Below are 20430 nucleotides of genomic sequence, written 5' to 3'. Positions count from 1 at the left end.
TCCTTGCATTTCGTCTCCCCTCCCCCCTCTCTTTTTTGATATAAGAAATATTAATTTTTAATTGATTTAAGTAAATTCTCCAAAATTAGGTATTAATTATTTTTTACAATTTAATGAAGTTAATTAGTACAAATTTTAATTTATCAGACTGAAGTATAGTTCATATGTATTTATTATTGTTTGGATAAAAAAAACAGCTTTGCCTAAAAAATTGCAAGCAACACTCGAATCGACTTGCTGATTCGATACAATCGATCCGTTTCATTCGATATATTTTTAATCGCATTCGCGTAGATTTTCTTGCTTAATTGGCGCTTACATGCTTTTTGTGCGCGTTTCCTTGATGCACCTTTATGCTTTCGGTCCCTTTCAACCACTGAGAATTATACGATCTTTATGGCCTTCGAAATCAATTTCGATCCAAGGAGATCGCTCCCTCTTCCTCTCTTTTTCTCGACTGACCTGAAAATCCTTTTTACGTTGTGCCTCTGGGAGTTTACATAGGAAAATAGACGAGATAGAAATGGTAAGATATATCCGCCGTGATTTCATCTTACTTCGTCAACGATATATTGTCTTATTTATCAACTCGGTACATATACTCCGAAATGACATCTTCGCGGAAATTATATTCGCGTGTGATTAACGTGTGGATGGAACTTGTCATCATTATTGTTTTAAGACGTAAAATTAATCGATATCATATGTGATGACATGTAGAAAAATTTTGTATGCTTAACATTTTCCAACGAGACAGAGAAATGCGCTATAAAATGAGTTACACGTTAAACAATAATACTAATGTTTAATACTCTTTTTTTTATATGATAAAATTAAAATTTATTGCAATTTTCTAATTTCGAAAGTTTATTCCCATAAATTTAAGATTAAAAATTTGTGTATCGCAATCGAGAGAGATTGTTAGAAAGGATCCAAACTGATAAATCTTAAGTCCGCATTTCCGCTCCAAGGTCTCGGCCCGCTGGTCTCGCCGATGATCCGGATGAACAAACGAAAGTTTCGATCAGGAAACACGCTCAAGGATCAGTTTTAACCCAGGAAGCTTCTATCTCCGTGACAAATGACTTTTATGCAAATTGTGAGAGCCTCGACGGTTACTTCCGTTACCGATTACGACGACCTTCTGTCGTCGATGAGAATCCCGCCAGAGGATTATCTCCAGATGATTGAAAAAGAAAATCTACGCTATATCTACACTCGATTTTCAAAGAAGATCGACAGCTAATCGTCAAGCATCTAAGTTTGCTTCTGATGAAAATTACTGACACAAAAATTATTATTCCCAAAGGTTAATTTATTTGAAAAAATTATATTTGTTGAATTTGTAACATAAAGTAAACTTCCAATATTCTCTGTCCAGGCAATTAGTTTCGTGGCTAGTATATACATCATAAATTAAAAAAAATATATATATATATAAGAAAGAATATATATATATATATATATATATATATATATATATATATATAAGAAAACACACAACCCTTCCCAAAAATTATACTGTAATAAAACCAGAACTTTTCTTTGACCGTTGAAGAAGAAGGAATTAAAGATTAATTCTTTTTTCTATTTTTCTAAATCGCAGGCTATGGAGAACGCTTATTATATTGATAGTTTTGTTCGATGATACACAGAAAGAAAATTACTCTCAAATTGAAACTTATGTATTCAAATTGCCGCGATTATTGTTTCATATATAAGCAACAATATATAATCTTCTTAGAAGAATTTGAAAATCTTGAAATATTAAAATCTTCAAAATATTATAGTCTTATTTCAATATTATAAGTGTTATTTCAAGAATTTAGTATAATTGTTTTGTTAATTTTATTCTAAGAAAATTATAATCTTCGGTTTAAACATGTAGTATTTTTTATCCAACATTTTTTCCTTTCCATTCAAGAAAATTATTCTTAAATAACAAGAATATCATTTTCTTGATTAAATACTATAAAATAAAATTCATTTAAGTAAATCTTTTTTATTTAATGCAATATAATCTCATTTCAAGATTTCCGTTTTGAAACTGAAGATATTGTCAAAACAACAATATTCTTTTCTTCTGTGTAGTGTCGGTAAAAGTCAGAGATTCATTTTGATCGCGTCCATTATACATTTGTTATGATCGCGAAAGAAATGCATGTGGTATTTTTCTAGTGGGGCTGCAGTCTCGTTGAAGAGAATTGTGGTAATTTAAAATTTAAGGTTTGATATGAGATCTCTCTCTCTCTCGGTACGAGACGTAAGGTGCAATCGAGGCACAGCGACTTTTCGCGATAATTCTCGCGTATTACGACGGCGACGATCGATCAGATGTGCAATCTTAACTTCCTGATCCTATAATGTGACGTACAAACGAAATTGCATATAAAAACTGTCCCCGTACCCTATCGTTACAGTTGTAAGTGCATATGTGCATACGATCGCGTGACGCGACATTCCCGATGTACCTGTTATGTAAATTCGAGAATATGATCTTCTCCACTTTACCCTTAAAAATCTATCAGTTGGATTGTGTATTTTTTTTTCGCCCGTATGACACGGAGAAAAATTCAAGAGGTTGTTTTGAGCGCGAACTGATTGCTGTTCATCGTGTGACGAGATCTGTCAAACGATAATAGCTCAGTCGTCGGCATTCATTAATCGTGAGCTTATTATACCATTATTATACGGTTGATCATGAATCGCGCGATTGTTAATTTGCAATTGTTAATTTGTAATGGCAAAACAATTTACAGCAATTTGTTTTAAATCCTAACCGCGATTATTTGCAGCTTAAACAATGTAATAGAGAGGCAAACTTTGCATCTTTTGTAAGACACATAGAAATCATGTCATCTCAAATTTTTATTAAAATAATATCTAAGACTGACATAGAAAATTACCGCTAAATTTTTAGTATTAATTTCAAATTTGTAATATTGAACAATATGTAATTTTTTATTCTTTCCGCATTTTTTCATTATTTTCAAAATAAATGTAATCTTCAAAGGAAGTTTTGTGGAATATTTTATCAATAGAAATGTTTCTATATGCACACATTGTTAATTATAGCAACCGGCTTCTGCGTAAACATTTCCATCGAAGGAAACACTCGCGAAGAAAGACCGGAATCGATTTGCACGGGTCGAAGGATAAAGCGATTCCGATAATGTATCACGTCTTGTTATTACGTATCCTTGCATAATTATGATATAATAACAGGGCGAGAAGCACAACAGAATCGCGCGATAAGGGACGTGACATTGTGCATTAGAGTACCACTGAATATGTATATATTTCTTCTCTTTTTTTTGCAACAGTTGCGAATTCCCGTGAGCAATTTGTTCAGGACGATTTGCTTTAATTGCAGTTGAGAACAATTGACGATAAAGAACGCTGTCATTATCTCATAGATGTGATTATACGTTTATTATGAAGGATTTTAGAAAATATCTCGCAAAAGCGTTTATGATCATGTGCGATTACGTATGCACCACGTTGTAATTCGCACGTATGCTGTAATAGGTTTATCGTACTCGATTCACTACATTCACGAGATCGTGCATGTACAAGACGTAACACGTAATTGTCCATGATTCAGCCTGCCGCTAAAGCGATTAGCAAGATTTACAATCGAAGACCGATAAGCCGCATTTTACCCGAATGGCAAAAAAAATGAAGTACGATAATCGGGCACGCGTATCGCCGGACATGTGCATTCTTTTCCTGTTGCACATGAATTTTTTGCAACAGACATTGGCAATTAAATTTTTACCGATTGCGCAGATGATGCGATCTGCGCTCGTCGATGAGGAAATTAACATCGGCCACTTATCAAATAGTATTATAATCAACTAATTTCGCTCTCACACGTGTCCTAACCGTCAAGATGTTTTGATTGATGAGATCCATCTTTCTCGGGTTATACTATAAAAAATTTAGCTAACGTTTAAAGGACAATAAATTTGCACAGTCATTTCACAGGCTCACTGCCGAGAACTACAGACTTTCGCCGAGAGTCAGTCGAGCATCCAGCGAAATCATTAGATTTAGTGGACGCCGATTTCGGATGAAAGATGAGGCAGAAATGTCGGCAACAATGCGGAAAGTGCGCTGTTACGTCACATGCGTCAATATTCTGTATACGTGCAGGATGTAAGCAAATAATTGTTAAATTTCTAGAGACGTTTTCTAGAGGCGTCTATTCATATTAATAATATATCCCATGCATAATTATCACCACTACCACCACAATTAATTATAATTACATATATCTACAAACGATTTCGTAATAGAAAAGTTAATATTTGTTAACGTTCTCGTAAAAATTATAATTTGAACATTAAAAAAAAAGAATAAAACTCATCCCGGTGTATTATTTATCAGTCGTTTGCTTCATCCTCGAAAAAACGCGCATTAATTAGGAGTATCCGTCTAACGAGGACGAACAAACGTCACAATGCTGTCAGAGCTGGCAAATGACAAATAATCGCGGCTGTCCGCGATTATTGTTGGACGTTATTATGCCCAAGAAATTATAAAGATTTAGCGATTGCACACATAATATATTCAAGTGCAAATTAGAGACGGACAAAAGGAATGGAAAATTCAGCGACTGAATCTGAAACACGGAGCCGATCGGCTGTTTGCGTGCTCGCTGACTCGGGAGTCGAGATAAGTGTATTCGCGCGTGAGTGCGTACACGAGTATGGATTATGCAAGATGTACGGGGCGGCCTTGACAATGACCAGTGTACCACGGGTTATAGCGGCGATCAACGTATCGTTAACGCGTTCGACGAAACAATCGCGTTTATCAATGAGAATCGTGAGATGCGGGCTTCGCGGAAATGCGACGTTTTTCCGTAAAAGCAACAAATGTGCCTTCCTTATTGTTCCACAGGTCGCATGTCACATAATTGCGAGTATGATCCACGTGGAAGATCAACTTCCTTATCGCGAAGTTGATCTCACACTAATGACTTCATCTTTTTAAAAAGCTTTAAATTTTATTGTTTGCGCTTTTAATTATCACAGAAGATCCATATAAGCAATATCACCGTATAAAATATTTGGTTAAAAGCTAATTAGCGTCGATTTATAGTTATTAGTAAAATTTAATATTATATTATTTATTACGATCGATTTCAATTGAAATATTGATTATAAATCTTGGTCATTGTAGTTCCTGCTGTAAAACTTGATCCGGACTTAAAAAGGTGTCATTGACAATTGCGGTACTAGTTGTACGAGTGATAAACTATTGTTAAATTAGGCGTGCGTTAATTAAGAAATCTCTATTTTCATATATTTAATGTGCAATACTTTTTTGCAAAAAGTAAGAAGTTCCCGTGTTTTCAAGTTAGTCTAATAAAAAATAAAATTATGTTTGTAATTGTATTGTTATTGTTATTTTATATTAACATATACACAAATTGCAAGAAATACTTATTTCAATGTGTCGTTATTATTATTTTCACCCAGAGAAAATTTTAATTAAGACTTTATTAACTATAACTATGTATATAATAACTGTACAATGCGATGTATTTACCAGCAGAGATTTGAAACCGCATAGGGTTCTCTGCAACATAAGTCAACCAAGTTAAAAGCTTAACTGCCCTCAAGCTTGCTTCTCTCCTCCAAAGACTTATTGTACAAGTGTAGATACTTCGCGCCATAGAACTCCTTGAAGTATGGGCCTCTGTAATCGCGACGATCGGCCATCGCGGCGTTGACTTGTTGTTCGAGAACCCTGACTTTCCTGACCTGGCACTCGTGATATATGTGATGCAGATACTTTTCGTATTCCTGCTGCGGAGACGGGAAGAAGTAGCGTTGGAGAAATCTTTTAATTGGATGCTGAAACAAATGAGAAATGAGAATTGTAATATACCTTTTTTAAGATAAAAGACTATTGCTTTTATAAAAACATTCAAAATATTCCAATAAAAAATATCAACCAGATAAGTTGAGGAGTCCTGATTTAGAGGAATATTATTTAATGCTATTGGTCACGTCTGCGGAGTCGCTTTACCTGCAGATACTCCCATTCCTTTGGAACGTAACCCTCGGGGATCTCCTCGAGCGTGGCGGGACCGATAAACACGTTAACCAAGGTGATTGCGATTCCAACGGGGATTGCACCGAGCAAGAAGTAAAAGTGAAAGTAATCTTTCGTCTTGTGCCATTGAAAACGGCTCGGTTGTATGTTTAAGGTACGGTCCTCAGACATGCATCTTATTTGCCCTGGGAACACAAGAGAAACTTTTGATTTGGCTCGCGCTGCTGTTGTAAAAGTAAAAAAGTAAATCAATTAAGCTTCGACGAGAGAGAAAGAGAGAGGTCGAATCGAAAATTCCACGCCGGTAGAATTCCAAATGATCAGCTGACATAATCATGCGTTCGACTTTTTATGGCTCAATTTACGATGACGATGAAATACAGGATGTTAACAGAAGGTCAATCGAGTCAATACGAGGTAGATCAGAATCATTTCTAATAAATGGCACAAGCGAATTCGTTATAGATTTTTTTTATACTGATAACAGGACGTGTGCGTGTGTGTGTACGTCCATACGTTAATTGTCAGCTCAAAATGGGGAGGGGAGGGAGAGAAAGTAAAATAATTGTCGAAATTAGCGATGAGCAATGGAAAATCTATAATGTTCCATAAAGATTCTCTGCGCGTTCATTTGAATTTGAATATAACCCTTGTTCTATGACACGAGTTACGTCCGAAAAAAGTCAAACTCTAAATGCACTGCGCGGTTGTTGCGTAACAAAACACTGTCGGCTCTCGCAGAAGCGCGTTCGATAAAACAAAAAACACTCGTCCGACGATCGCGATCGCGCACGGATAATCACCGTTTTTCAACAATGCCGTTCCAGATCCGCTGTTTTGCAGAATCCTTTGCCTCGCGGCACGCAAAATGCTACTCCACACCGCCATTTTTCTCCGACAGGACGAACAGTACGGACACGCGAGTGCGGTACTGCGGTGCGCGAGCTCAAAAATATACCGATAATTCAAGACACTTCTTTATCGACTAAAGATAAAAAAGAGTGTTACTTTTATCATTGCGGTTCGATGAGAGAATAATAAAATTTACAATATACAAAGAAAGGGCTAATGAGCCGCACAGGTTGTTAGAACTAAGTAAGTATACAAAGGTCAAGGGTAATTATAAGTGTCAAATGTTTGTGTACGAAGTATATCTCACCTCTAGTGGTAATTTATTAGGTATGCACCGCAGATGTTCGGCTTCCAAGTAATCCGAAGGAATAATAACCTCCCTTTCTCAAGGGAGGAGGTTATTATTCTTATTGTCAGTTTTTGTTCTCAAGGAATGTTATTCTTCGGATGACAATGACTTGGAAGTTGACTATATCTGTAGTGGCATATCTAGCTGACACACACAGCATTTTACATAATTTAATCCTGAGCCTAAACATTTTTTTAACTTAATTTTAACTTATTTGAACATGGGATTTAATTTATTTTCGAAAAGAAGATTGTAAATCTCAACGTTGAAAAAGTATTACGGAGAATACTTGATACAACATTGATATTAGAAAAGAATTATTTTCAGCTTTAAACATCATTTGCGTCCATTGAGTAGGAAATCATTTTGTTACGCCTCAACACGTTTACATCAACACAATCCGTAACAATAAACGGTGATACGTACGTATACCGTCAATTAAGCCGGATCAAGTGAGCAATTGAACTTGAGAAATGATTGTAAATTACCGAACACTCGGTAATTCGTGTGATAGAATCTGAGAAAATTCTAGTTCGTACCGCCGATTTTTAGATTTTAATTAATATTTCTATGTAAAAGAGAAAAGTGAAAAGAAGAGAGACGCATCATTTATTACGCGCTATGAGGCACAAATTCTCTTGAGTTCTCTTAAAACCAAAAGTAATAATATACATTCTAAAAATATAACATCTTTAAGAAGTTCTAAAAAAAATAGAGAAAGAGGGTAGGAGAGAGGGAACGAGAGAGAAAAAGAGAAAAAGCGAAATATAACAGCGGTGCGTAATAATTATGTAAATCATGCAACGTACGTGATAAAAGAGTTTTTTAAAAGTTCCACGGAAGGAAAGAAAAAAGTTTTGCTTGTCGCTAATTTCAATAACGAGCTCTTAATGTTATTGCTTCGCCCGCGAAAGCTCTGACGTCAGTGATCGTAATCGAGATGGAAAAAAACCACTTTGTTTCGAATAAAAATTCTCAAACTGCAACGGAAATTTAAGAAACTACGAAATTAAAAATTAAAATTTTAAATGAAAGTGCAAGGGCGCGCGAAAGTGCGTAATTTTTCTCGCTTTTATCGCAAATAGAAAATATTATACCACGTAAATTTGAAATTCTATCTTTTTTTGCTGCTTATAATATATCGCATTGCCTAAGAGATCATTGGAGCATCGCGCAAAATTATCTTAACTATTCATCCTGCTGCAGGATTCCTGCGCACAATGGATCTTCGGAGTTGCGCTAGCCGTTTCTCTCCTTTTCTCTCTTTCTCGAAAACAGCTGATTCACAATCGGAGGAATTCCAAGCGCGCCAATACGCACGACGTCGTACAAACATTTCCTGCTCTAGCTTCGATAACGTCAAAGATTAAGGATAACGGTGTTGCACGAAACGATAGCGCGATGGAGAATGAGTCACCGATTTAGTGCGGATCGATATACAATAGAGATAGGTCTCCTTTTATTGGAATTGTACGTATCTTTTTGCATCACGAGGAAATAGATTCGTTTTATTTATTTTGCGATTTTGCGAGGAAGCATAGTTCCTGAAAATTTTAATCTTATATTGTTAATTTCATAAGTTTTCTATTCTTTATTTTTTCGTCTTAGGCCCAAATGCTTTTTTATTTTATATACGTATATTTATTACATAAATATGTATAGAATATACATATATAATGTATTTTTATTTGTTTATTATATTATTGTCTCATATTAATACATCGTGATTAAATTTTCATAGAAAATTAGTAAAAGTTGCTTAATTATTATAAAAACAAATGAATTTGAATTTTTTTTAATTCTTTCTGAGATGATTCAAACTTTTAAATATATCATTTATAATATATAAATAATGATGAGTTGGCATCTTAAGAAATTTTACCTGAAAAGGGATTTCATTGGAAAATATATAAAGCTCAGGTTATTTTTGTCGAAGGCATCTACCTACAACATAAAGATTTCTTACTATATCGTGAAATGTTTTGTATTTTTTCATCTTTTATATGCCATATTCTGACAAATTGTGTTAGATATCTCAAATATTTTAAAGATATCTTTCAGAAATTTAAAAAACATATGATCAATATGTAACAACCCATACAAAAATGTAATACTGGGCAATATTAAATAGACCAGTTATTTATTTTGAGTATTGAAAGTACTAACAAACAGTGCTTTTAATACTTACAATAAATATTAATTACTGGCCAATTTTGTACTGTATCATATTTTTATTTAAAAAGTATTTTTTTAAATATCTTTCAAGAAGAATTTTTCAGTTATTAGTAAAAGTTCCATATGATCACTATACCATACAGTCCTCTTTCTTTTTTCTCTCTTAATACTTTCATTAACAAAATATAGTTGGTTCTATAACTTACTTATCGCACGGATGTTAGAAAAAAAAACGGAAGCATGGATAAGAATATAAGTCGCGATCATCGACCTCTCGTGCAGCGTTTCTAATTAATTCGTAATGTTCGATAAATGAACTGAGTCATCTAAGCAACGATAGTCTGTTTATCATTAAAGATTCAGATTCCAACAGAAATAGTGAATATTATTTTGTTTTTTAATATTTGATGTTACATATTTTTATTTTACCGATACTAATATCAGATACATTAACAATCTTGTGTTATCCAATTTATGATAATTCGCTTTGCTTGTATTGTTTACATGAAGAAAAAATGTTGTGTGAACATAACATAAACAAAGCGTAATCTCGAAATTTACAGGCACAGTTATGTGTGGCAAATATTACATTTTCCAGAGATGTTAAAGTACACATAAGAGTCATTGAAGAATTTTTTAATTCATATTTTATAAAAGTAACGGAAATTATTCGGAAACAAAGAAAAGATCGAAAAACAACCGCCTTCGCGTATATGAAAGATTACTACAATTTTGTCACAAAGGACATATCTCTTCCAGAAACATATGAGTCCCACATTACGAGGCTACGCGAAGAAAGCGGAGGAAGTTCGCACAGCTGATGGATAGACCAGGCATCATCGGTCGAGCAGCCGACGATTGGCGACGGCGACGGCGACAGCAGTGGAGCCTCAGCAACCCTTAGACAGACCACCACCACCACCACCACCACCACGTGACAGGATGCGGATGCGTAACGCAGGCAAAGCCGAAGGGGAAGGAGCAACGAGGCGACGAGGTTTTCGAGGCCCCTCAGTCGTCTAGCAACCGCTGAGCAAGAAGGTCCAGTTGCGCGTGCTATTCCGGTCGATTCGAATCGGCTTCGTCGACGTCGCATCGTGTTGCGCGTGCTCTACGAGAGGAAGAAGGGTCCCCGATCCCGCGAGTGTCTCCGATTGTTTTGTCCTGTTGCCAGCTGCTCCCGGTATCTGCCTGCTCCTGGCGCGCCGCGGAGGATCGATTCCTGAAGCGGCCTAGGGAGGTGAGTGCTCGACCAGAGACAGACATCTGAATTCACGTGTAATTCCAGCAGCTCAGGGGTATTATTTCTCTATACACGGCTACCGTCATTGTGCAATATTTTTTTATATATCAAAGTATGTGCGGAACGTAACACAACGAACCGACAACACTATCGGTAGCCGTGCATGGAATGGTACTCTCCTGTCCTCTCCAGAGTTTCAGAAAACCCAAATATATTCCGTATTACTCGAGAATTTCCTCTTTATTTTCGATCGGTTCGTATGTATTTTGTAAAACGTTTATTGTTGTTTGTATCGCGATTTCGAGGATGATATTTTAAATTGTCGTCAAGTCGTCTCTCATTGTTGTCTCAAGACAGCTCATTTTGCCTGCACCTTTATCGGCGTTTGAAAGGGAATCAGAGAATAACTGTACACGTCTCACGGGAGGAAAAAAAAAGGAAGAGGAAATAGGCAAGTGCATCCGAAAGGGACGGGCGCGTTTTACCTGTTGGTTTATTTACCGTCGGTCCTGTGTGCGCTGTGTGACGTCACGTCGGGGCGTTGATCCTCAGAGCGGATCGATCGATTCTCGCGGGTTCTTGTAAACATTCGGAGCGTGGAGCTACAGAGAGGCCGAGCGGACCACCAGAATGTCTGATGCGTCGAATCGATTCGGAAATTTGTGGGGAAACTTTATCGTGCTCCGCGAGACAGCTTGTAACTCAGTTTTAAAGGTAGATACCTCTCTTACGTGTGTCTCGCTTTTTTAATACTTTTAAAGTATTAATACAAAAATTTCTCATTTTCATAGATCGTTCTATTTGACTTATGTTCGAGCATCTGTATAAAATATTTGTCTGAAATCGCGTTTTCTAGTTTCTAGTACTTGCAAATTTCAGAGAAGAAATTAGCAATTACGAATTAAATCAAATTTTTTTTACATACATTAAACGATGTACTTTAAATCAGACATTCTCTAATTGAATTGTATTTTGAAGGTTAATTGCAGAAACACCTAACAATAAATCGTCGATACGTTGAATTGAATCACATTTCGAAAGTCCTGCAGCAAAAATTATTTTTTTCTTTTATGTCAATTTTTACTAAAAGCAAAAATGAATCGCAATGTATAAACAGATTTCTCTATAATAAAAACTTCAATTTTTTTAACGGATTTAATTTTGTAGGATTTTCTGATTCGAAAAAAAAAATAAACTTTCAAGAAATAGTAGCAGTGCGATGAGATCGATGAATATATTTCAAATGGAATTCATATTGGAAATAGTTTTTATTTATGAACGCAAGAAGACATAGAGATAAAACTTTTCAATTAATCAGTTTATCAGATTACGGTAGAAAGTTTGATTACAACAGTCATTTATCGAATAATATCAACATGATAGCCGATAATTGATAGCCGGTATAAAATTTTAATAATTTTATAATTACATTTAAATTAAGTATTGAGACTCGTTACCTCAGTGAATACGATTTTCAATGACGACAGAAGATTCATCATCGCACGCTTTTCTTGTTGTACATCCTGTCGCGTCCAAGCTGTTTTACAACAGCGTGATCGTAATTGTAAGTATATTACCTTAATGCTGATTAGCTTTAAGCTTGGTTTGACTTTTTTTATTTTTTTAATTTTACATATAAAAACCAAGATTAAATTTAACGTTGATAGAAAGTTGAAAAAGAGAAAAAACTGTGTCTGCAATATAATTGTGCTTTACAATCGCTTACATTACATCACAGATTCGGAACTTATACATCGGTCTCAATCTCTTAAATTAGCAGAGTGACGTTCACGCTTCATTTTTTCCACCTACAGTTGTGCAATTGCTTTCTCGTGCAATCGTAACAGGCGACATTTACGATCTTTGTCCCGCGAAGTGACGATCTGTCTCACGGTGATATTGCAACGAGAATCTCGTAGGATGATAGGATCGATTGCATTAATATTGCAACTTGGTTACGTCAGTTTAGGCAAAACCGACGAAGAGACAAATAGTTTGTTTCCTCTATTATGTTTTACACACTGCTAAAGAGACAAAAGAAATAAGATAGTATGTTACCATTTGTCTCCCCTTTGACTTCAACTGAAGCCTGAACTAGCTCGACCTCACATGAGACTAACGATTCTTCCTTTGTTTGTCATATGTAAGACTTTATCTAGAAATTTTGTTTAACTCAGACTTAAATGCATCACCGGCGTAAAATAATTTGTCTGCATCTAAAAAAAGAAGTATTTAATTTTAAAATATTAAAATGTTTTACTTCTGTCTTCGTTTTTAATAAATAATACTAAAACATTTAAAGCTGAGGCATCTTTAGTAATTTTAAACGTTTCAGTGTTTTAAATTTATTATTACAGATTTAAAAAGAATTAATGTGAATTTTTTGTAATAATAATTTGCAACGGATCGCGACGATTTTCTTTTTTCTAAACTCCGAATTCTTCGTGCTCGTCGTGCGACACAATTTAAAGGCGCATCGCTTTCACGGCACTAAGTGCACGTATCGGGATACTTCTCGAAATGCTGAGGAAAGTTGTACATTACCGCGCGCCGACTCTTAGTCCGGGGAATTTGCAGAGTTTTCTCAAGTTTTTAACGGCCGCCAATAATAAACCGGCGTTCGCGACATGATGGATCGCTCTACGTAACGTTATTACGGTATTTGCTGCGAGTCTTTCTTTGCGACGCGCATAAATTATCTCAGGTCTGCCAATCGATTCTCTCCTCTTTTGGCGCGGGAGAGGAAAAAAGATTGCGACGCGCAAAAAGGCTGTCAGTGATTTGTACTTCGCTCGTGCGAGATTTTGTATCGCTGAATAACAGTGACGTTTGTTCAACAGCACAAGCGAGCGCGAAATCGTGTGTTGACTCGATCAAACCATTACTAAAGAGAGTTTTAATCGAAAGAACATAATGATGCCTGTAATGAGATTTTATTTCCGATAAACGCGCTCGATCAAAAAGTTATTTTTGTTTCATGACACTGCTTTATTTTACACACACACACACACACACACACTCTCTCTCAGTACAGTTTTATTCTCCGTTGAATTCTGGATCCAGTCGCTGGTTGATGGTTTCTCGGTTCATTGGTGCTCGCAGGTCGTTGGTGGAAATCATGCGGGATGAAAGTCGGATAAGACGCGCGCGCGCGTGCGAGCAATTTAGATGAAATCGCTGGTTATACGTTGGGCTCGACTCTTCTTCTTGGGACTTATGGTGGTGATCGTTAGTCACTGGAGAAACATTGATGGTAGCCCGTGCTAGAGCGTAGAAGTCACTGAAACGAGGCAGTAATCCACTCACGCGAACGCTCGTTTTACTCAGCACGAGTTGCACTTAGTGTTACCTAGCAGTTTCCTGCAAATAAGTATGTAAAAAAGCTCATAACGACCATGGAAAATGAACGACTAATGATACTCGTTCCAAATTAATGGACTTACTTTTTTTATTATTTTATTTTATCTCAATCTATTAATTTATACAAGATTGAGTGAGTTAATATTTTTTTAAACTAAATTAAATTAATGTTTAAATGTTAACTTTTAGGAGAAAAGTTATTTTCTTATAGAAATTAATTAAATTTATATGTTTTAAAATCAATAAATTAAAATTAAATATGACTTATTTAAAATGAAATAAGTTAAAAGTTATTAATTTTTTTGTTGTATTACTTAATTTCTAACTTTTGAACTAGTTACTACCCAACCTTGTTAATTTAATAATTAAAAAAATAATAGAATATATAAGAGAGAAAAATTAGGTATAATAATAATAATAATAAATAAAAATGAGAGAAAATTGGTAGAAAACGCATATCTTACCGTTTTGATCGCGACGCGCAATGATGCAAGGAGAAAAATCGGTTTTACATCCGACATAGAAAGTCACTGATCCGCACGCGACGCAATAATCACAAAAGTTGCTGCATCGTTGTGACCGAGATATTGGATGGTTTTTGTTCAAAATATATAAGATAGCTGTGAGGCAACATTACTCCGCGAATGGTTACTCAAGAATCTGTATTTTATAACTAATTAGAATTCTGTAGAAATTTTGATGTTACACAATCATGTTGCAAATATATCATATCTGTATATCAGTTGGAGGCAAAATTTGCAAGGTTACGTAATAGATGTTACATTTTTTATAATACAAGTGGTACTATGGTATTTCATTTCAGACTCTAAAATGTTTGCCAACGTGGAGAGAAAGAGTTGACGAGGGCCTATTCGTCGAAGGGGGACGCCTACTTGACCAGCGCTAATCAGTAGGAAGGAAAAGAAATACGGGCACGCGTGTTCTACCTATAACAGTATTAAGAAGAAAGAAGCACGATGGATCCTTATTCATTAAGGTGAATGCATTACTGATAAGTTTATTTCCGTCACAGATATCACCGTTTTAAAATATAGGAGTGCACAGTTATGCTTCGATAATTATTGTCTCATTGAATTAACCGCATCGATATTCTTTCGATTTATTGATTCTATAATTAATCATATAATTAATTATTGGAGAGCACTTAAAGATATGCGAGATAAATAGCAAGTCGAATTAATAATGGATTGAGATTTATTTAGATGATAATTTTAATCTTGCGCGAACAATAATTCTTTTAATTTCGACGAAAAATATACAAGAGGTTCTTTTACTATGAATAGGCGGGCACTGGCGATTGAAAAAGTAAACTCAAGATTCATTTCTACGAAAATAATCCATCAAAGATCTTAATCCCGGCAGAATTTTTCTTCGCCCTTTGAGGCATACCTTATTCTTTGTCCCTTCTTGCTTGTTCGTTTGTACATAATATCCGACAAAGCTTTAAAGTACATAGTCTACAAGCTTGATGGTTTTTTTATTATATTCGATCGGACAGTTTGTGCTTACAGATATCTTTAGATAAGTCAACAAAAAAGATTTCTTTTATATTTCGGCAGAAAGGCAGAAAGGTCTTGGGATACCTATTGTTTTAAATTCTTCGAAAATTTCTCGAAAATTCCTCTTCCTTGCTTTCACCATAAGAATGCAGGAAACATAATATTACTTTAGAGTACAGTTTATATTCGGGTACAATTGATTGCAAAATTGCCGCAGTTATAAGGCAATTTCCGTCCGATAATAATTTTCAGAATACGGTTTTAAGTCGGGAAAAACATATGATAGTTGTCTTTAAAATGTAAGTGTATTTTAATTGTTGCTAATTTAAGAACTTAAAAATATCGGTGACATACATTTGAAAGCAAATTGCTAAATTATCGCATTATCGCTCATAACGCTGTAAACCGTCGAATGTTATTTCAAGTTTTGACTAATCTTATTTTAATTTTTACAAATCTTATTTTAAACTATCACAATTTTAATAACCAAAATTACTAAACATGAATTAACATAAAAATAATTTATTGTAGCATTATAGAGTTACTAATCCTAAATTCTTAGACAAAAATTAAATATGATTTCAAAAATGGAAATAGAAATAGAAAGTTTGGTCACGCGTTAATGTTTCGGCAGAGAGTTTTTGAATTATTGGCAACAAATTTTTGAGATCGCAGTCAAAAGATGAATTCGCATTCGATTGCGTGATTGCTCATCAATTAATCTTTGATCCCAAGTGACGTTATGTATGACGTTAGGTTCTCTTGATAAGTGGTCTCTGAATATCGTAAAGACATCGGTGGGACTAAATTCAAATTTGTGGATGTTTCTTTCACATATTCGTGCTGTCATAATCTCATTTTCGTTAAAGATTTCTGGTGAAAATTTTTCTTAGAATTTTTAATATAATTTAAAAAATTTTTCAAACTTTCTGGATAAATTGTATAACATTTTTAAAAAATTTATACAAAAATTCTAAAAAATTAAATGAAAAATTCAGAGAAAAATTTTTACTAGGAATCTTTAATGAAGAATTAATAAGGAAAAAAAAACGATTTTTCTTAATTGGTTATAACGTTTATTCGTCGTGAAATAAAACGGATTGCTGGGAATAAGTCAAAATCTTTTCGTTGGCTTGTTTGGCACGAGGAATGTATCACGTGTATATGACGCGAAAACGATGATGTAACTCGTGCGTGATGGTTGCACAAAAAAAACGATCCCGAATCATGAAATCCCGAGAATGAAAGGAAGTTACGCTGTAAAATATTCTCGCAAGGTTGTTGCATTTTTTTCCGAGGAAACTAAAAATATGAGACGCAGTCGTCTTGTAAATTTGATTATCGAACTACCGTAAACTGTTTAATCAACGGGATAATAAGCAGAGATCGCATTACTCGCGATAAATGTAATGTACTGTGACAAAACGGCGCGATACCTCGCGTCTTTATCATGAAATTATTACACTTGACATAATCCTGTTGATATCGGGAATATCGTAACTTAATCGTGTTTTCATAGATATTGGATCCATTAATGGTAATCGTTATCGATAATAGTTTAATATTATCGAATTTATTATTTACGCGCGTGTTCCGCGTAGAGATGTACGAATCGGGATCTTTTTCACGCTGAATCAAATCGATAAAATTTTAATGCAATCGAGTCAAATCGTTTATAATACTTTTACTTATTATTAGGTTGAATTTTAATATACAAATAATACCAAAAAGAGATTTCTATGTTGAGAAAATAATATTTGGATCACATGATAAATATGATTTTATTAAATTATCAAAATGTGTGATTCGCATTCGAAATTTTCAAACAGCTCACGCATCTCCAATTCCTCGTCGCGAGTTGTTCAATTTCGTCTCTGCCTTTGCATATCTTAGACTAATCATGATTTCCGCGTCGTTTTAACGTCGAACAAAATATATCGACCGTAAAGCAGTAAGCAAAGATATATCAACGATTGTCCGCGTGTCGCGCTGGTATTATATTACTGGCTTTTGTTGAATCAGGGCCAAGGTTAATATTGCGACTGATTACGCCAGTTTGAATAACGCCACTCTACTTTTAGAAATGCAGCCGTCCGGATGATCCCGCGGAGGACCTTCCTTTCGATCAACAGTAGCGATTCGCGATTCGCCGTGAGATAACAAACGCGCGCCGGTGTATCAAAGGCTACAGAGCATAACACGTAAGACGAGGAGAGAGGTGCAAGGTGCCGATATGTCTGGCGAGTCGAACGAGAAAGGAATGCTGTAATAAGTCTCGCGAGTGGCTATACATCCCTCAACAGTACGCAAAGTACGTAGGTCAGCCTGTAGCAATTAGGGCCCGGACTCGGACGACGATGTGTACAGCGAGGTGAAAGACTCGTCCAGCGAAATGTCAAATGCCACTTGCCGCAAGCGCATTCGCACTCGCTGCTAATGACGATGTTACGCGTCGCGGGAGCGGGATAAAAAATTTAGACGTTCGAGAGACGTATAAGCTCGGCGAATAAAAGAATAAAATGCACATGTCTCCCTCGTGTCGGCAGCCGTGTCGTACACGGAGTCGGCGTGTCTTCATAAATAGAATCGATGTTTCAAGAGAACCTGCAATTTACTTAAAGCCCACCACGTGCCTCGTGGATTTTGCGATAAAACCGCGGTATTATCGCCGCATATATTGTCTTTATGTTAGCTTAGAATAACAAAGCATACGCGACACACAATGAATACGGAATGGAGTACACGACTCGTAAATAACAAGTCCGGCCTGGCTGTCTCCTCTTTCGGGTTATGCAAAGTATCAGAAAAACCAGGAAATCGTATGATAACGAGTTGCACTCGGTCTCGGAGCCTCCAACGAGCACTGTTTGTGGTCTCTCAAGTTTTTAAACTTCCGTCAAACTTATCTCGCGAATGTAAGTCTTGATTTCAGATTTTTCTTCCACCCTTCGATAGCCGTGCGATCGCGCGAGCCATTTCCAGCTTTAAATTCAGTTTGTCAATTAAATGTCGAATCTTTCGATCCCGATTTAACTTGCTCTCTATTTTTGTTTCTAATTCTTAGAACTAGAAAAAGATAAAGAGCAACCGAGATCACAATTAATTTGCATTGGTGGAAATTGGCATAAAAGAGATAAAAGTGTTACAAATAGATCTGTTAAACTATAATCTGCCTTCCAGTTAGTTACGGTAAGAAACCACAGTCAACTATTGTGTTCAATAATATGCCAATTAACGCGCGTTAATTCGTCAAGTACATAATTGTATCATATATCAAAGATCAAGATCGTCGCTCTATTTTTAACTCACAACGAGAACAATCATTCGTTCGTCAAAGAACATCTCCAAACGCTTTGTCACGTCATGTTGCTAAAATCACGGCGATGCCCGTGTGTGGAAAATGATTATACTTGAAAAAACTTACAATGTTTATTCAAACAATTAATATAAATTAAAAAAAATATGTCATTAAAATCTGATGAACAATATTCTGTATATTTGTAAAACAGCTGTTGTTTTTCAACGAATTTGCCTCTCTATCGAAACAAAAAGTTATGAGAGAAGTTCAACACGAAGAAAATATTGGCGATTAAAAATAATCATCATTCATTGAAAGTAATCAGTCAATTATTCTTGTTTTTTGCAGCTTTATTTTTGACTTATTTTTCTGAAATTAAAACGATATTAATTTATCGTAGTCAATTAGACCACCCCGACAAATGAGCCATAGTGCAACACACCCGATAATCGATCCGCGTGATCTCATTGTTATGCGAGACAATCGGCTAAGAACTATTGTTTTGAGACTGCTACGTTAAGCAGCGTAGCTTGTATTTTTCTGTATGGCAAATCAATTGAACAAGACTATTCGAATTGATATACGAACATTTCATATCACATTGTAACAAAAAAGGCTCGTATTATAGATACAGTTATAAGTCGATAATAAAAATTATTCATTTAATACATATTACTTTTTATATATATTTTACGTTAATTTCCATTTGATAATTTTTTGACAATTTTTTTTTATTATGAGGAGGATGTAGGATTATTAATTTTATCGTCATAATTAAACAAATTTTATTGTATCCGAATATGATAATAATGATATAATATTTGTATTCGGAAATGCATCTAAGAACTTGAAATGATTAAAAAGGGCACCCTCATCTTAAGCTCTTCGACCTATATTCCGGAAAAACCAGTTTTCGTAATTCGTATAATAGGTGTCAGCCGTCGATGCCCAGGGTCTATGAGAGAAAACAAAAACCGATAAGCACGTCTTTACTTCTTTACTAATGTAAACGCCATGTTGTTTTTGAAAATTACGTGACTTTTTCGTGCGTCAAGCTGCGAGCGAAAAGACGCTATATAAATATGCTGGCTTGTTGTAACTTTGTAGCGAACTAGACATTTTATACTAAATCTGGTTAGAAGCGATTAGAAAAAATAGCAAATAGAATAGGGAATAAAAAATATTGATTGATCGCAAAAAAACATGTTAACACAGTGCGCATTAATAAAACTCTACCGCATTTTCTATATGACACGCACTATTAATTTTAAAATAACTTTAAACATAATATAGCATTATCGTGACATTTTAATCAAATACTAGAAATATTGAATCACGATGAAACATCAAGACATTACGCTACTGCAATAAAAAATGTTCACATATCATTTATTGTAACGTTACAATAAATTTAACAAGGCGTAATTACATCGGTCAAAATTCAATTTCGATGATTATGCGTTGCGATATCAAATTGTTTTGACGTACAAAACTCGCGAAAGAAAATAAAACACGCGGCAAGAATCGGCGCGATAAATATTTATGGAGCCGAGAAGATTTAAATGAA

The 20430-nt window shown here is 35.1% G+C and overlaps 1 protein-coding gene and 1 non-coding gene across 3 annotated transcripts in view; one reads left to right on the top strand and one right to left on the bottom strand.

Annotated features, from left to right (window-relative positions):
- Positions 1-5487: 5487 nt before the first annotated feature.
- On the bottom strand, positions 5488-7017 carry LOC105840010 (NADH dehydrogenase [ubiquinone] 1 beta subcomplex subunit 5, mitochondrial). Its single transcript, XM_012686712.3, has 3 exons — positions 6870-7017; positions 6040-6251; positions 5488-5864 (listed from the first exon to the last, which is right to left on the bottom strand). The coding sequence occupies exons 1-3, from the start codon at positions 6952-6954 to the stop codon at positions 5616-5618; spliced, it is 546 nt and encodes a 181-aa protein (XP_012542166.1). The 5' UTR covers positions 6955-7017; the 3' UTR covers positions 5488-5615.
- A 59-nt stretch (positions 7018-7076) lies between these two features.
- The window catches only part of LOC105840009, a 13402-nt gene continuing 48 nt past the window's right edge, over positions 7077-20430 (top strand). Inside the window, exons 1-4 of one of the 2 annotated variants that reach the window (XR_004963650.1) lie at positions 7077-7161; positions 10202-10682; positions 14869-15042; positions 17647-20430. The exon at positions 17647-20430 is cut by the window's right edge and continues 48 nt beyond it. This is a non-coding gene — a transcript (uncharacterized LOC105840009). Of the gene's footprint in view, positions 7162-10201; positions 10683-14868 lie in introns of both variants that reach the window. The other variant, XR_004963649.1, reaches the window with a different exon arrangement.

This window comes from Monomorium pharaonis, chromosome 6 (assembly GCF_013373865.1).
Source record: "Monomorium pharaonis isolate MP-MQ-018 chromosome 6, ASM1337386v2, whole genome shotgun sequence".
Classification (NCBI taxonomy): domain Eukaryota; kingdom Metazoa; phylum Arthropoda; class Insecta; order Hymenoptera; family Formicidae; genus Monomorium; species Monomorium pharaonis.
The sequence above is the reverse complement of the archived record's forward strand: the minus strand, read 5'-3'. Positions and strand labels throughout refer to the sequence as shown.